The sequence below is a fragment of the Rhipicephalus microplus genome, chromosome 3, assembly GCF_043290135.1.
Source record: "Rhipicephalus microplus isolate Deutch F79 chromosome 3, USDA_Rmic, whole genome shotgun sequence".
Taxonomy (NCBI): domain Eukaryota; kingdom Metazoa; phylum Arthropoda; class Arachnida; order Ixodida; family Ixodidae; genus Rhipicephalus; species Rhipicephalus microplus.
In genome coordinates, this window is record NC_134702.1 from 118,691,119 (window position 1) to 118,709,860 (window position 18,742).

The window sequence follows — 18,742 nt, forward strand, 5'->3', positions numbered from 1 at the left end:
ACTCAAAGCTGTTGCCCATTAATACAGCGGCTAAATCTGGCTTCTTGAATTCGTCTCATATCTGTGAAAGTACGCATCAAGGTCATCCTTCCTCTCCACAAGCACTACGAGCAGTTTGCTTGGATTTAAACGTAAGCGATTATCTTCCCTTTCGCTGCTTTCAAGTGTAGCACGAATGGGAGTTTCACTTGGCTACTGCAAATGGAGCCGTTCAAGTTCTCTCTTGTGCTTCCGCTGCTTTTCCCTCTCAGCCATGTCTGCTTGCATCTGCCTCTCTTGCAAAGCTCTTTCCGCCTTCAAATGTCACTCTTTCGCCTCTCTTTCATCTTTCCTTCTCTCAGGTGCCAACCTTTCTGTCTCAAGTTGGGTTGCTTTTTCCGCTTAAGCCCTTTCAACCGCCATCCTTACTATTTCGAGCTCAATCACCTTTTCTGGTTTGGCCCTATCTTTTATTCTTTTTTCATCTGCGTTAACCACTATATCGGCGCCATAAAGACCTATCTTTTCACTGAGGGCTACTTATTTCTGATCATTCATGGTGTCTCTTAAATAAAAAGCTTGCTGCGTGCATAAAATATCTGACTTATTGTGGCTATTTAAAACTTTCCGCACACTCGTTAGCGTGAGTGCCTTGTAACGCATACACTCGTTCTCATAGCACTTGCAAACGACTCGAGGCTCTTTCTCCCTACTTTGGACATACAGTGCACCAAAACGTTTCTGTAGCAGATGTCAGAGTAATTGTCATTTGTCCTTTTATTTGGGGAGGCAATCACCGGGATTCATGAAAGGGCTGGCGTATCGGCATCAAAATCACACCAGTAAAGCACGAACAATTTAAAATTGATCACTTTCAGTGTGCCAGCGAACGCCGGCCGTAGCCCAAAGAACGAGGCAGAGCAGAGAGTTGATAACGAAAACAAAAATATATACGCAAATTAGGTAGAACGGTCAACACACAAACATACACACTTGGCACTTATTCAATACGATACACCACTCACAAGATTCTCCGATTAATTATAATCAGCGGGCTCAAACAACAACACAACAAGATGCAGACAAAACAATGGACAGAAACAACAACTTGCGCTAGAATCCAATCTTAGGCACCAACTAAGACTTGTGCAATAAATGTTAGTAAAACTCATTCGATCCAAAGTTTTTGGAACAAACAACATTCTTTTAAAGTCCATCGCCGGTTGTCGTCCTCCTTCGTCCGGGTTTCTCCTCCAGAAAACTCTCGCGTCGTCAAATGTCTGCACTGCCATAACGAAATTTCTTCTCCGGTAAAATGACGGCCTCTAACGCTTTGCGGCTGCAAAACACGCCTTCTCTCACATGCGGTAAACACACACTTTTCTCCTGCTTGTAAGACAAGGCTTCCCCCATAGGTGGAAAACACTCTTCGTCTCTGCTTGGTCACTGCTGAACAAGTCTTCACCTGACAGCGGAGAACTCTCTTCATCTCTTCATTCGACTACCTCTGCTGCTGACCTATAAGGCCTAGCAGCTGGATTCTCGAAATTTCAAGGCATTTTGTCGGCACGCAAGGCTGTCAAGGCTGTAGAAATTGGGGGACCTCTCTCATAACGTAGCGAAACTGGGCAGCATCACGCCCGTTTCCTTCAAATTCTTTCCAGAGGTCACTCGGCGATAGATGCGAGGATGTTGGTCCACATTGCGGCAGTGTTTTCGAGGAGAGAAGTGCGCACGTGGCTTCCTTTGATGCTCATTCTTTTTGCGTGCTTTTTTCGCGTCTGTCTGGTGCCTCGATTTGTCGCAGCAGTTACAATTTGGAGGCGTGCGCTTTGTCTAGTGCTTGTTTGTGGTTCCCAGGCCCAACTGCGGATAAGGTCTTCGAGGCAAGACACCTAGACGCAGAAGTTCGGGTGTCCATGAACTTGCCCTTTCTCGGAGGTCAAGCTCACAAGGCGCTGCTCCCCCCTGGTGCAGCTGTTCCCGGTGCCCGCTCCATAGACAGCTTCCCAGAATGCCCTGTGTCAATCATCGTCACAAGCTGCGCCTTGTACTCCTACGTGAAGGCATCCGACTGGACGTCGATTCTAGTTAAGCTATTCCACTTGACAAAGCTCAAGACCGTCTACAACCCCGAGCTGCCGGTGAGCCGGCATCCAAGCTGGTCAGAGCCAAGAAGCTTGGTTGCGTCGACTTGCAGCGTCGCGACGTATGTTCCTTTACTACCCACTGGAGATGAAGCACAAGTCAACTGGCCAACTCGGCTCGACTGCACGTCACAAACACCAGCAAGAGCTACCACATGTTCTACATCATCAATGCCGCAAGAGCACAACTTGGCTCGCAAGTCGGTGCATGAAGTCTGCAAGCATTGTCTCTGATGTCTAGCGAGGTGGCTAGTCGGATTTTCACTCGCCCTGAACAGGGCTGGCGTCCCCGTTCATTGTGGGCAGTCACAGTACTGAATTCTACATTTCCTGCATTGTCGTCGAAGCTGCGAATAGGTAGTCGTCATGATGGCCTGCTACCAATGCGACCACTCTGCATCAGGCAGTATCAATCGCTGTGTTCTTATTGTGGACGTGAATATATTGGCAGCGCGGACAAAACCTGCAACCACCACCTGTACACAGCCAGTGTCGTCCACCAGAGTATATGAAAGTTGAACACGAAAGCTCGAGGTTTAAACCTGACTAACCCCAACGGCTCTCTCAGGGCCACCTTCCAGGCATGATTTCGGCAGCTACGCGCGCTCGCAGTCATGGCCGAGTATAATCATAAAGAATGGCAACGAAGCTTCGGATGTCATGCTCGTCCAGAAAAATGAGGACAAAGGCGAAGATAGATTAAGACTTTTAGACCTGTATTACAATTTTCTCATTGTGAAAATGATGAAGAAATGAGCATGGGCCTGGCATGTAGCACGTAGGCAGGATAACCACTGGTTATTAGGTGTAACTGACTGTATTTCTATAAAAGGCAATGCACGAAGGGAGGACAGAAAGTTAGGTGGGCCAATGAGAATAAAAAGTTCGCAGGTATAAGGTGGCATAAGAAAGCACAAGACCGGGTTTATTGGCGGATCACGCGAGAAATATCTTCTCTACGATTGGCGTGGTCAGGCTGATGATGATTGTCGCCACTTTTCTATGTCACGCGCCTCGTGCATCTTCTTTACTCATCACAGACCATGATGATGATGAGGCAATTTAATACATGCCGTAGATTCAAGTTAGAAAATCATTTACGTGATATTGAAATGAATTCATCCATGCTCCAGGTTTTTTATGCTTTTGGAGCCTCTATTTCTGGGTTTGCCAGTGTAAATGTTTGCCTGACTGTGTGTAATTACCTGATTGATACCAAAGGACCAACAAAGTGATCGATATCACCATCCTTCATTGTCAACATATGAAGAGCTTGTCTTTAATTATTCCTTTGTTCATTTTAAGTCACTTTTTTGGTCTCAGTTGTTATCCATTTCAAATAAAAATCTTTATATTATGTAGATTTTAGTGAGCATAAAGAGTTTGCCCTAAAATTTGTAAGTTTAATTTTATAACCTCCATCACTCTGAAATAGAATAAAATTGGATTAGACTTGTCAAATATTGTCTAATCCCCCACAGTGAGTAGAAGCGACGAGAGGAGGTCTACAAGGACAACAACAGCCAGCACTCAGCAACGGGGCTGTATCTTGTGTCTGTTTCTTCACGGCAACATATCATTATTCATTTGCAGTGTGAAAGCACTGCAATTGAATATTGAATACATAAACAATGCTTCTGTGTAAGTGTGATGCTGACAGTGGTAACGAAAAAAAATTACGAATTTTCAGTCAATGACATAGCGAATGAAAGACACATTATATGAAGAGACAGTGGTAGCTAGGGGCAATGAAGCTTGTAAGACGAGTCACACGGTAATATTAAAGAGTACTCGATTACACGAACACTACAACCACCCACGAGCCACAAATTTCCTAACTTTACCTCAACAGGCAGAGGGTGCTCTTTGAAAAGCATCTCTCAGTGTTAGCCCCTTTACTTGAGCAAATCAATTCACAAGCTTGTTGTATGATCCTAGTTTTTTTACTGAAAGTCTCAGTTACGTAAACCATGCAATTCAGATAATGGCCTTCATTTGCAGCTGTCCTTAAGCCGCCTGCAGGAGACGATTGACGAGATACTGGATTCGGAAAACTTGGCTGACTTGGTAGGAACCAGTCTTGCGTACACGGCCTTTACTTTGCTGGACCCAAAAGATGTTGGTTATACTCTACCCGGTCTCGACATGACATCGGAGCAGCTGTTCTTTGTCTTCAACTGCGTAAAATTGTGTACCACGTTCACTAGATATCCAAAGAGATACGCCCCATACCGCTCACGATGCAACGTCCCTCTCATGAACATGGACGAATTCGCAAACGCTTTTGGCTGCTCGCAAGGTGCACCGATGAACCCGCCCGGGAAGTGCTATTTTTGGTAGAAAAGAGAGTAGGGCCCTGTCTTTCTTTATCCACATTTTGATCATGTTCATCCTCTTTTGCCTTTTCTACCTAGTCATCTAACATCCTAAATTAAGATGCAATAAAGATGAATTGCTATATGTAGACAGATTGACCCATTTTGAGGAGACCTATTTCGCAGAAAACTTTATGTTACAATAAGTATTCGGAATTTCCTGTTGTGATATTACACTACATTCTAGTTCTCATGCACCGAACACACAGAGAGAAAAGTTCCTTCGATAGATTGTATACTTCAACATATTGCCATTGTTAGTTGCCATTTTGTCGGTAAGAATTTCGATATGCAGGTTGGCTTCATAGAAATACACGGGAATATTATATATATATTTTGTTTTATTTGAATACAGTTTGTAATTACGGATGTTGTGGGTGCGAGTGTTTGGAAAGTCGGCTTGTGCGCGAGAAAATTGCGGGGTAAATGCAAACAGTTTGCAAACAGTTCATCAATAACTTCGTACGCAGCCTCGCGTAAATGTATGGTGACGGAAACTTTCAGCACTCCTTGGCCGTTGTCTCGGTATTGTTTTTCACACCATGATCAGAGTGTTTCTTGAGTTGCTGTACGCAGCGGCAATGTTGGACTTCTTTTAGCGCTACAGCGTCAACTACATTATCTCGCAGAAAGTTCGATCTCGTTGTCAGCAGTGGAGGTGGCGGCGTCTCTCGCTGTGAACAAAAACGTCGTTGAACATGAATGAAACTTTCAGCTAGATGGAGATAAAGTAGGGGTATGCGAATATTCCGTGTTTTGAATTTGAATCGAATTCGAACGATCAAATTCACTTCCACATAGCGACTATTCAATGTTCGGAGTACTTTGACTGGCAGCTTGGAATGCACACTTTTTTGGTGCGAAGTGCTCTTACAATGATGTAGAAGTGCTGCGTTGAAACAATATTTGTTCCAACACCGCAATTTCAATAGGAATTGAAGAACTGTTTTATTATTTTCAGAAAAGTGAAGTTCTTTTGGCTGCGCGTTAACAAAATGAGCGAGCAGCGTGCAAAAAAGTTGTTCTGTTGGACTAATATCGTTTTACTTGAGAAACACGACGGTTCCCTTGTACAGCTGGCTTTATGTGCAAAAGAAGGGATAAGAATAAGCTAAAGAGTGATTACAAAGCTTTGTGAGTTATTTACCACACTGCAGAAGGTTTAACTTCTAAAGGGTGTAAAACAAGTGTACGCAATAAAAGCATTCTTGTGAACACCCTTTTACACTAACTTCAAAATTTGAGGTGTTCGGGAATAAAACGCCCTCTACACACCCCGCATACACCCTTATATTTGGGGTGTTAGGAACAAGGTTATAATTGAATAATTGATTGATATCTGGTGTTTAACGCCCCAAAACCACAATATGACTATGAGAGATGCCGAGGTGGAGGGCTCCGGAAATTTCGACCACCTGGGGCTCTTCAACGTGCACATGAATCTGAGTGGAGGGGACTACAAGGCTACCAATGCATGGCTTTTTGGGCAGATATGCTTATATTGTTAGTATACATTAACAATCTTGATATCAGCAAGGCTCCCAGAACTAGCTGCTTCCTGGTATAGTACTGAATCGAAGCAGAAGGTAATGTAACCCAACGCAGTTTTCATTGATAAAGCACAGAAACTACTAGAAGAAAGATACAACGGGAGCACCGTTTTCCAATAGAGTAAGAGCCAATGCTCTTGTATCTGTTCCTTTCATCTGTGTCATTAGCGTGATTATTCAACACTCTAAAAGTGAACTAATTGGCCTGAACAATGTAACGTTGCTCACGTTGGCGTAACCATGCCTGGAACACTCCCCCCTCCCCCCGTCCCACATAAGATCGATGCTTTTGAAGCTAGAGGTAAAACTTCCACCACCTGCAAAATAAACCATCTGCACAGTTGTTTAGCCATAACAACGACATCAATGGGCCATGAGGTTCCTTAAAACCAACACGAACGTGATTTATTTTTAGCAGGCACGTTTCATTTTATTACTGTAGTGAGCGTTTCTCTTCATGTGTCGTTAATTGTGTGTCATGGAAATCAGAAAGAGGACACCGACATTACAGAAAAATGCAGAATAAAGCCATTTCGATGACGTTCATACAGCCTTTCTGACAAAGACGGGAGCCTTGTTGACTAAATTTCAAACAAGGAGAGCCGAAACGCATTTTCCAGTTGTAGATGTAGATGTATATCCTAAGCTCGTGGCTCACACCCATCCTGTTGGTCAGCCAAGAATCGGGTAGCTTACGAAAAAAACACGAGTGTATAAAATAAATACTGGCGAAAAGAAAATTAGGAAAAGTTTTGTTTTTAATTAGTTTTGAGAAAAAGTTTGATGAAATAGTTTCTACTAAATAAGCGATAAATGATTGATATCAAAGAAAATTTTTCAATGGCCTACATAGGTTTACTGAGAACCTTTTCGTATTGAGGTTATTAAGTAAATCTTTTAGAATGTGCAATGAAATCTTGCACGGCCTCGCACACTTTTCCGTTGCTGTGCCCTAGGGTATGTGCACCTAACAATAGTAAAGTTGACGTTGTCAAAGATAAGCCAAGGTTTCGTAATGGTATTTCTAGTGATACCTTTCGTAATGCTGAAAATGTTCTACAAGAGATAAAGAAGTGCTCCACAGTTTCCTGTTCTCCGCAAAAAGAACAATGTGGAAAGGGATTCAAGCCTGCTCCGAACAAACATTAAAGGATAAATACGGTGGCGTAATCGAGTGAATAAAACTTCCAGGCATCAGTTATGACATGAAGTTTTCTAGGGCGTCATTAGATGGTTAAAATCCAGAGATTTTTTTAAAGATGGTGTAGAGAACTCTCGCATGATCCTTTGCCTCTGAATTTCAGAAGCTACTATAAAGGCTGTTGTAGGGGTAATATTGATAGCTGGTCCGTCTAATGCCGCTTTCGCTAGTGCATCAGCTGTTTCATTTAGAGTTATGCCTCTATGCTCCGGCACCCCTACTAATCGCACCTAAGTGAAGTAAATCGGTACTAAGGAGTTCAATTCGTATAATGCTTTTGAATCACCGGATGCCAGGAGCGCACTGCTGACCGACAAGGAGTCTGTTATTGTAATGACGGAATTCATTATAGTTGGCAGTTTTCGAAGGGCCAATGCTATATAAAAATTCTGCAATAAAGATTGGTGTGAAATCTGCAATTCAGAGAGAAAAAGACAAGTCTAGAACAGGGCAGAATATACCGATGCCACTTTTTTTATCTCGCTATGAAGCGTCCATCGCAATGATGACATGTGCTTGCATACCTAGCAAATAGTCCAGTAAAGTCCAGTAAGTCTCTTAACAATTTACTCGGCAGGTGTTTAGCACTAATAGAGAAAATGTCATCAAAGTATATTTGGAGAGAACTTGTCGAGCTACAAATTGACAGGACCTTCGTAATTTGCGCAGTCAGTGACTCGAGAAGAGACTGCACAAACTTTTCTTGAAGTGTGTGATATTGATGCCATTGACAGTTGAAAAATAAACCACGTTGCCCATTGAAAACTGTTTCTTTACGTCTCAAAGAAGATTCAAATGCCCTTAAGTAGGTTTACAGTCAATATTTAGAATCTAGTGAGGAGTGCGGGAATTCTAGCTTCTATATATAAAGCGTTATTCGGTACAAATTTAGGTAGCCCTAAGCACGTGGGCAGTGCCTGTTTATCCAGAAAAACAAGGGTACGTAGCTCATAGGCAGGTGCCCCGGAGTACAAGACACATTCATATTCTGGAGTCGGCCTCACATACATGCGGTATATTGATAATAACATGGCTAGGCGCATTCCTAGTCACCTGTTGCTTATCCTTCGTAATAAGCCAACTGCCCGAACACCCTTTGTCGTAAAATATTTCATGTGGTTTCACCATACTAGAAGCTGTCGTATATCACTCCTAGATATTTGATGATTTGAACCTGTAGAATGGTAGCAGGTTTGTATAAGAGAGATATGTATACTGGGTCTTTTATCGGAAATACTAATAATGCAGACTTGTTCACGTTTAGGGATAGATGAATAAAGTCGAGCCAGTAGTCTATTTCAGCTAAGTACATTTGGAGGTTTTATAGTGAGCGTGAATGTCATGAGTGGACGAAAAGAACGTGATATCGTCAGCATATACATACGTCTGAACATTCTCATTGGAATGAATCGAGATTAATAAAATATTGAGTAGTACCAGAGAAATAACAGCGCCCAGCGGTACACTTTTTTTTGTGTTTACATGTACTTGACGAAACACCGTCTTGCGAACAGTAAAATGTTCTATTTCCTAAAACTTCCGTTATCCACGCTTCTAAATTATCCGGAAAAATAATTTCTCTCGGACGACTGACTAGTACACATTATTCCACGCTATCATACGCTTTTGTTATGTCCCGGGTAACTAGAGCTGCGTACTGCCCTTGACGCCACGCCTGATATATGCGACTCTCTAGGTCGATATGCGCTTGCCATATGGAACATCCCTGCCTGAAGCCGATTTGACATGGGCGAATAACCCTTTCTCCATGAACAAATTTCATTATGTGAACATGCACTGCTCTCTGTATTACTTTGACAAAGTTGGACGTTTGTGTAATTGGCCTAATATTGTCTAAAACGTAACCTTCACTAGGTTTCTTTTTGGAATATGCATGACTTTGGCAATTTTTTATTCAGAAGGAATCCAAGCTTCTCTTATTTAATACTTCATTGCATTAAGTACATCCTCCCGTGACTCATTGAATAAAATTTTAGCATTGTTGAAGCGACTTCATCCTGGCCTGGAGCCGCCATCGGAAGTTTTCTCATAATTTCTGCCACTTTCTCTATCGATATTTTGGTGAAACTGTCACTTGATCGTGAGATTACTTGAGGGGGATAAACATTAGTCAAGAATCGCATTTCCGATCGTTGAGCTATGTTTCCCAGTAACTGCTTCAATTCATGAAGGGATAAAACTATAGATTCAGGATTTACTGCTCAAGGAGTTGGTTTCCTATGTCTCAGACATCCAAATAGAGCTTTTTTGTTATATTACTTCAAAGGAAGTTTAAAATGCTTTTCATCATACCCTGCCTTTGCTTTAGCCACTATTCGTTTAAAGCACCTGTTTTTTCTGACCAGTTTTTTATACAATGATTGTGTATTACCTTCTTCCAGGCAGCAGTTCTACGCCTGAAAGCCGAGCAAAGTTATCAATCCACCATCGCGACACAGGTTTTTATTCAACTCATTGAACCTCATATTCCACTTCGCTACGCGACTGCTGTATTACTGAACAAATGTTCAATGCTTTTTGCTTTACCGTTGCTTCATACAGACTCCATGAATCCTCGCAAGGTCTTTTTAAAAATACTGTAATTTATGCACGTATGTTTTCTTGTAGGAACAGTTATTAGTAGGCACCCAAGGTCGAATGTAACTGGAATGTTACCGCTATTAGTCGCAGTGTCAACAGTCGACCAAGAAATAAATGCTTAATCCCGAAAAAGGTAATTCTAAAGATGACGATGGCATCCCTTTGATAAAAGTGGGAATACCTGAGTTTTCACAAGTGAGACTATTACCCTGCGGCCAGTCCCATAATCTAGTACCGCACGAGTCTGTCCTTGAGCCCCAAGTTATGAGATAGGAGTTGAAATCTCCCGCCAACAGGACATTATTACCGTTTATAAAATTTACACTCAGCCAAGGGTTTGCGTCATGAACTGACGGATAATATTTATTTGCTATGTGAAATGTTCTACATGAAGGAAGACTGAAAAAAATTACTAAAATTTCCTACTCTGACGACAGAAGCTGGAGCGTTATTTTTTCATTTCAGCGAAATCTGGTAGAGAGTAAAGTAAATAACCACCCCCTCTTGAGAATCGATTTAAATGAAATAATCTATATTTTTTAATAAAAATACTAATCTGGAACTAAGGAAGTTTCTTGTAGCAATAATATGTCCGTTTTTTTCAACAATGAGACAAGGCAAATCTGTGGAAGCTGTAAAAATAGAACAAGAAGTCCACTGTAAGAGTTATAACGGCTCAATGGTGTTCCGGCAAAAGTTGCGATGACTGACTCGGTGGCTACGTTTACCTTGTCTACTACTCAGAATGCTGCTACAGCCGTTGTGTAGAAAGAGATCGAGGGAAATGTCATCTGATCGGAAAGAGGCAGTTCATGCCGAACTGCCTTGCCCAGGAGAATTCCTGGACATTGCTGTGATCGCTTGATCCCTGAAAGTAAACTATCAAGAATAAACAGATACAAATGGACTCAAAGATATCAAGCTACCCTATCCTCAACGATCAAAACCACCAGAACGAAGCACGAAAGTCGTTTTCAACGTCTCTCTCTTTCTCTATCTGTTTTTTGTGGATCCTTTTTTTAAATTTATGTTACATCCCCCAGTAGACTTTGTCTACTTAGGACAGGTAATAACCGCAGAGCCAAACCATGAGGTTCAAGTAACTAGAAGAATAAGAATGGGGTGGAGCACATTTGGCAAGCACTCTCAAATTACGACAGGTAGATTTCCCTATCCCTAAAGAGGGAGGTTTATAACAGCTGTATCTTGACGGTACTCAGCTACGGAACAGGCACCTCGAGACTTGCAAACAGAATTCAGCTTAAATTGAGGACGTCGCAGCGAGCAATGGGATGAAAAATGGTTGGTGTAGCCTTAAAAGACAAGAAGAGAGCAGAGTGGATTAGGGGGTTAAGAATATCATAGTTGAATAAGAAGAGAAGGAATTCCACGTGGGCCGGGCATGTAGCGCGTACACAGGATAGGTGCTGGTCATTAAGAGTAACTAACTGGATTCCCAAAGAAGGCAAGCGGGTTAGGGGAGACAGAAGGTGAGGTTGGCAGATTAGATTAAGAAGTTTTGGGTATAAATTGGCAGCAACAAGCACAGGACCGGGTTGACTGGCGGAACTTGGGTGACGCCTTTGTTCTGCAGTTGACGTAATCAAGCTAATGATGATGATGTTGATGATGACTTCTGTAGCAACTGTGCCTCGGTCAAAGCCTTGACTTTGTAGGTAGTGACAAATCAACAGTGACGAAATATTTTCAGCTGTGGTCTTGCTCCAAAGACTGCAAGCTAAATACAAATATATTGTCCCGACGTGAAGACAGAAGTAGTATTTAACAGGTTGAGAAAGTAGCAGCAGGCTAGTAAACGAATCGGAATTTATTTTACTTAGCAAGAATATTTGTCCTGTTTCAAGGAAATGACCGAGTTTTTAGTTTGTTTGTTTGTTTGTTTGTTTGTTTGTTTGGATTGTTTGGAGTACAAAGCAGAGTGAGCATGCGCGGCCGTGGTTTAGGAAAGAATTCAAACTGATTTTTGCGGTGCCTTTTGTTGGCAGCCGTGTTTAACAGGGCCCGCTCGTGATGCACATCAATTTTAGTTTACTAATTCATACATGTGTTGGGACGGCGCTTGTTAGCTCTAAGCATCAACTGTTTCTAAGACGCATAAGCTTGAGCCTGTTGGTAGTTCATTCGCTCTCTCTTTTTTTATTGCAGAAAAAAACCGAGAACAGAAAACAATGGCGTGGTATTTATGTTGTTATTTTCGGTGTTATTTCGCTCTTTGCGCTAATACTACCGTAATAACCCGCGTTGATGCATCGGGTGACAGCACAGCATAATGCTTCGCGTTAGGTGCGCGTCACGAAGTTTGCCTACTTGATAGTACATTCAATTTTGTTAAATTAGTTTTCGCCGGTATTTTCATTCACCCGCAACGAAGCGTGAGACGGCCAGCAGCCGCACCTGTGTAGCGGATCGAGCACTGAAGCTGGATATGTGTTTGAACGGACCTTTCCTCCGTTTGTGTGGTCTAATCGCCTACTTAAACAGTGCAAACGTTTGTTTGGGCATAACTACTAACGTTCGAGCCCATTTTATTTCATTCCGCTTGTTTCCATATTTGTAACTTTCATATTATTCGTGTTATTCAGAATGTTACTAATAAACGCCTTGCTTTGGCGTTTAACTTCGCTAAGTACTTCAGATGTTAAAGGCGCAGTCGCTACGTGAAGAATAACATTAGTTTTTTTTTTGCACGAAAAACACTCATGGTGTACATACTGCACGGTCTCTAAGCAAGTGTTATAGCCAAAATGTGAGACTGGGCAGCATATTTATCTGGGAACACAACAGGCACAGCCACTGAACAGCCTACGTTGCATCAATAAGGAGCCTGCTTTCTGAGCCTGCTAGAATGATTTAAACAAATGGCAATAATTTAGCAGTATGTCATGCTCACTGATTGAAAGTAACAGAGTCACTTTATTCCAAATTTTCCAGCCAATTTGACGGCTATGGTAAATGTGTTTGAAAAAAACAATTGTGCTGATTTGTTGCACAGAAAACAGTAAACTGCTAGAATATTTCGAAAAAAAAATTTGGACACGTGGTTGCCTTTTATGCTTCCCAGACTGTTGTCTGAGTGTTGCTTGTGACAAAAAAATTTCAGAAGTACCGCTTCTTCTTTCAATATCAAGTTTGGTTCATGTTAAGCAAAGAGGCCTATGTAAGGTGTTTGAAACTCAATAATATTAATACAATTTTCGGCCACATACGTCTTCAAGAATTGAGTCAAAATGTGTTATGTTTGCAATTTTTCATTGCGATACGGCACTTTGTATATCTGAGCTGTGACTACTTACTTCACAGAAAATCTAATGTGATAAAAAATTATGTTTAGACATTTCAAGCTTTTAACCTCTACGAGAAAAGATCACTCATTTCACAGAATTGTTATTTGTGTCCATATTGGGACGAAATTTGCACCTTGTGGTAGTTCAATAAAAATCACCTTTTACCTAAATGCAAAGCAAATAACCAGTTTATTGTATGCGAATTGTTTATTCATTACAATTGCTAATTTAAGGAATAAAATATTTTTGAATTTTCCCACGAATGGCAATAGGGAACTTCGAAGCGTCGGCTGCCATAACACCAAACGGAGAATGGGGAACTTCAAGAAATATTTAGGGGCAAAGCTCTTGAAGTCGTGTGTCGTTCCGTCTTCTGTAGTCGTACTAGTAGTACGTAGCCACTTCATGAGTTACACAATAGATGGCGATAGTGGTTTTCACAGCATATACAAAAACAAACAGATGATTAGTGGGGCGAATCGTTTATGCGTGCATTTGCGCTTTCGTCCATCCATCCGTACATTTGTCCGTCCGGGCTTCCGTCTGTCCGTATGACTGTGAGTCTGTCTGTCTTTCTGTCCGTCCATTTTTGCGTCAGACTGTCTGTCCATCCGTTTGTGCGAGCGGACGGATGGACGCTTCACCCCACTCATCATCGTTTACTCCGTGGATATGCTGTGATCTTTTTCTCAAAACATGTGGGACGTTAAACCCCACAAATCAATCAAATCATTTTCTCAAAACATAAATTGCTATGACAAATTTCGCACATGACACGAACTGTCTATTTGCTTTCCATTTTGGGTACAAAGGTTAATTTATTTCGACCACCACATGATGCAACTTGCGTCTCATTATAGGCAAAACAACTATTTTGTGAAATTTGCGATTTCCACTCGTGAAGTTTGACAGCTTGAGAGGTCTAAAAGATTTTTCTCTCAAAATATGCCTTATGTATATTAAGTGTGCACTCCTCAGATATTCATTCAAAGTGCAGTATTGATATAGAAAAGTGCAGATACAACACATATTGGCTAAATCTTTTGAGGCGTATGCGCTCGAAAATGGGTAATAATATTACGGGGTTTCAAACACTTTACACACTCCCTTTACTTAACTTGTAGACCAAATTTGGCACGGAAGAAAAAAAGGTGCTTATAAAGTAATTTTTTTTACAAACACCCAGACGACAATCCAGGAAGTTAAGGAGGCCGCCACGTGACCAGAAAATCACTTGCCTGTGAAATATTCTAGCAGTAAACTTTTCAATGCAGTAAATCAGCGCGGTTTTTTTTCGAATACATTTGAGATGGTCAACCAAATAGCTGGGACGTCTGACGTGGAATGACCCAATAGCCAATTCTTCCATTATATGATCGTGTCAATGTGAGCCGGTTCAAGAAAAGTAGTATCATTCGCATTTTAACACGTACCTACACACACTAAATTTTACAAGTTACCTGCACTGCATACCTCCTCAATATGCATACCGTCATGTATGTTAAGTGGCATTGTGCTTTTTTTCGATACAGATAAAATAAGTATATGTTGTTGCGCGTTGTACTGCATTTCTTTTATTGAACTAATCGAATGAGGACCATGGTACATCTGCAGAAATATACATGTAGCTGTGTTAATGCATACTTAAGCATGGATGTTGACATGCACTTGGATTGGTCGATGCATGCAGCTAATGGAACATTATGAACTTGGAGCTGCACCTTTTTATTAGCGTGCGCGAGCGAGCTAGGAGGGTAAAGTAAGGTTCATATCTACGGCATGAACGGTATAGTGATCCTACCACAGTGCGCTTTCTATGGCGTTTATTTCTCAGCATACATTTTCTTACATTTCTCCCTGCAGTGTAGCCCGATGCCACTGAATATGCTTGCTATGCACTCAAATTATACTTACACATAAGAAAGGAGTAAGTTATGCAGGGTGCATACTGTATGTTGCACTCTTTGTGAAATTTTGGTCATTGTTTCTTGTGTACTGCAGAACTGAAATAAAGTTTTTTCATTCCATTCCATTCCAGTCCTTGTGTATTCATTTTATGCTTCCGGTAATGAGATTTCTGGACAGCAAAAAACAGCATGGCCCCACTTCTCTCGGAGGCAACAGTCATCTCAGCAGCTGAAGATGATTGTGCAAGCAGCGCTGTGGTTTCGCATTTAGAAGTATACCAACACTGACATTACAATCATCCAAAGCCAATTACACTACCTTGTCGAATTTTCTCCTTCCTATTGTCAAAAATTATACTGCGACATATAATAGGTTTTAAATCTGACTCTAGAAAGTCGTTTACTCTGTTTAAGTGTTTTAATTGTGTCGTTCTCAATCAAGGCCATACATCTCAGTTGTTTGCCCGACTAGCGCAAATGTGTTTGAAAGATGTGGGGATATATTTTAATGAAAACAATGATTTTCTAGTATAGAGAGAAAACGAAAGTGGTCACGTGAGATATTTCACAACTTTGCAGAATGCTGTCACAGACCTGTGTGTCAGACTTCTTGCCGTTTTTCTATAAATAAAGCCACATGCGAACATATAGGTTTCATTGTTGTTTGTTTCGTCGTTATGTTCAGTTGAACCTTACGCTACTGCTTACTGCTTACACTACTGTGGTGTGGTGCATGCGTGTGTATTTGTGTATGTGTTCTTGCAGCGTCCTACTTTGTCCTTTTTTGGCCCAGTCTACCAACACATACACTGGTGTTATGCAGCTTGTTCAAGACCACGTCACCTTATTTTATCAACATCATGGATGCAGGCATAATAAGTGCGGTGGGTGACACCAGTATCTTCCTTCTTCCTAGTCAGCCGCAGAGAAGGTTCATATATGCTTCTCTCAGAGAACAGTTGAGGCTTTGGTCAGTTGGCGATGCATATTTGATGGAACGAAGTGCTGAACGGCTCTCCTAAACACACAAGACGAAGCGTTACCTCCCGTGTCTCTCCTTTTGTTGTCCCGTTGATTGCGCTTCACTTTATCATGTATGCTTATCCATGTAACGGCCATCGTTTCAAGGGTGTTTTTCGTGTTACGCCCCACTCGCACGGGTTTAGCTTCATCCAACACCCATGGTATTGGAGTGTTCATAACCACCTGTAAAAGTAGGGTGTAACGCTTTTTTACACGCTAAGTTTTCAGGGAATTTCTGAACACCTTATTGTTTTGGGTGTTCCTAAACACCCTAAAAGGATGTAGTGCATGGGATAAAGAATACACCATTATAGGTGTAGAATGTTTTGCAGTGCAGTGTTTCCCAATGCAGCTAGCAGCAGTTTACAGGATGATAAAATAGGGCACGATTTCTGTTATGTCGATGATTTTATGTACTTTTACACTATAACGAACGCGAGAACATAAATTTTTTTGCTACAGAAAATTTAACGACCTTTGCCGCGTGTTTTCAAGACTTAAAGTTCACTTACAAACTTTGCATAATAAATCGGTAGGCTTTTTACCGTAGTGTTAGACTACAGCGGGGATGGTTCTGCCTATAAGTGTTATGCGCCGAAGAGTAAAAAAAAAAACACTTCTGTTTGAATCACGTCACTCAAACCTTGTCAAAAAAGTATTGTTTCTTTGTGTCTTGAGAACTCTTTCTGTACATTCAATGCGCATTAGTCTCCAACAGCCAGGCTAAGGTCCGCAGGCTACCCAGGACTCTTGCTGCTTTTTGTGGCGTACTTATGCTCACAAAAGCTGAAAGGAAAAATTAAGAAAACAGACGAGTCGGCAGATGATTTACCAATAACTTGTTACACAAGGCGATGCCATATTTGCATGGAGTATACCACAACCTAAAGAGAGTAGCCACGAATAGTGGCGTCAGGCTCGCGCTGGCTACATCGTGCAAGCTCTTCGTGTTGGCTGCACCATGCACCATGCAATCAGGTGGAGGGAAGGTAACTGTGGTGCATTTTTTACAGAAAAAGTTTTTATGAGATCACATCAAGGGTCGCACGCACCATCGTAGTTCACCACTATCGGGTTCCGTAACCACTATAGCACGAACTGAAAAAAACTTGATAAAAAATTACCAAAGACACACTGAGATTTGAACCCAGTATTCGACAACCTAGCCACAACGATGCCTCAACGACGCTTTTCCGACATCAAGGCAGGCTTGATGTAGGAAAAGAAATTGATTTTATTTAGGTAATGAAGCATTTTAGAACAGCAAAGAAATAACCAGGTGTCACACAAATAAAATTACTCAAAAAGTAAGTTGTCGAATGCTCCAGCCGAATGAAAAGCTTGGTCTGTTCACCTACTAACCTTGGCGTATAACCATCTGGTAAAATTCTTCATACCGTGGTCATCCACAACAAAAAATGTATAGAGTTCACTATGATTGTGCAGCAGGTACCACGCTTCTCTGAAGAATGAACAAGAATGGCACAGTGAATGCCTTCCTACTTTTCATTTATTTATGGTGTAGTGGGTATTGGGTACTACCCTACAGGGTAGCACCATGCAAGTAGGCTTGGAGCAGCTACCCAAAGAGTGGTAGAAAAGCATTGAAAAGCAGATTTTTCAGCTTTCGCTGTGACAGTACTGCATATTTCGTGCCAGCCTGAACTTTTTTGTTGTAGTTGTGAATGTTTTTATTTTTCAGTGAAATGGTATGGAATGACGCTAAACATGTGTACAAATGTTATACGCAAAAACGTGGTACGCTGAACAGTCAGTTATGTTTTAGTAAACTGGTTTTGTAAAGATGTGTAAAGATGATGTCGATGATACATGGATAGCCCCCGCCGCCGTGGTCTAGTGGCTAAGGTACTGAGCTGCTTACCCGAAGGTCACGGGATCACATCCCGGCTGCAGCGGCTGCATTTAAAATGGGGGCGGAAATGTTGTAGGCCCGTGTGCTAAGATTTGGGTGCAAGTTAAAGAACCCAAAGTGGTTGAAATTTCCGGAGCCTTTCACTACGGCGTCTCTCATAAGCGTATAGTAATTTTGCGACGTCAAAACCCCACATATCAATCAATCAGTCAATCAATCAATCAATCAAATAGTGGGTATCAATAAATTCACCTGTAAGCTCACATATAGCAAAATAAGCTGACACAAAACGAAATAACTGGCATCCACTTCAGCGTATGGTGCTAAACTAGAATTAGACATTGAAACAGTGGTACGCTTGTGTTGGTATAGTAGATATTTGACCATTATAAACTGGACGGGCAGCATCGCACTCACAATTGACGTTTCATGAACATTGTGGCTGCGTAGGGTCTCTTTTTATACAGCAGTTCGGAGACCTGGCGTGGCTATGTGGTAGAATACTTGATTGCCACGCAGAATGCTTGGGTTCAATTGCTGCTGGGACAATAACAGATCATCTGCATTCATTGGGTCGAAGCTCCTAATGTCGGCTTTTTTAACATTCTAGCCCTTGAATTAACAATGACTGCTCTCGCCACTGTTCTACCTGCGGCGCATACCGCGGCCCGTGGTATATTGGTATTTGCCGCAAGTGTCTGCAGAAACTGGTTTCACGTCGTTTCTGGCGGGATTTTCTTCTTATTCGTGTCATCACCAGACAGGCATAGTTGTAAAACCA

At 41.7% G+C, this 18,742-nt stretch overlaps 1 protein-coding gene across 1 annotated transcript in view; it reads left to right on the forward strand.

The window, feature by feature from the left end:
* The window catches only part of LOC142803896 (neprilysin-21-like), a 155,465-nt gene extending 140,275 nt beyond the window's left edge, over positions 1-15,190 (forward strand). The window contains exon 13 of the mRNA XM_075890188.1: positions 4,128-15,190. Coding sequence (XP_075746303.1) covers positions 4,128-4,466 — 339 coding nt within the window. The 3' untranslated portion in view covers positions 4,467-15,190. The remainder of the gene's footprint in view (positions 1-4,127) is intronic.
* The last annotated feature ends 3,552 nt before the right edge of the window (positions 15,191-18,742 follow it).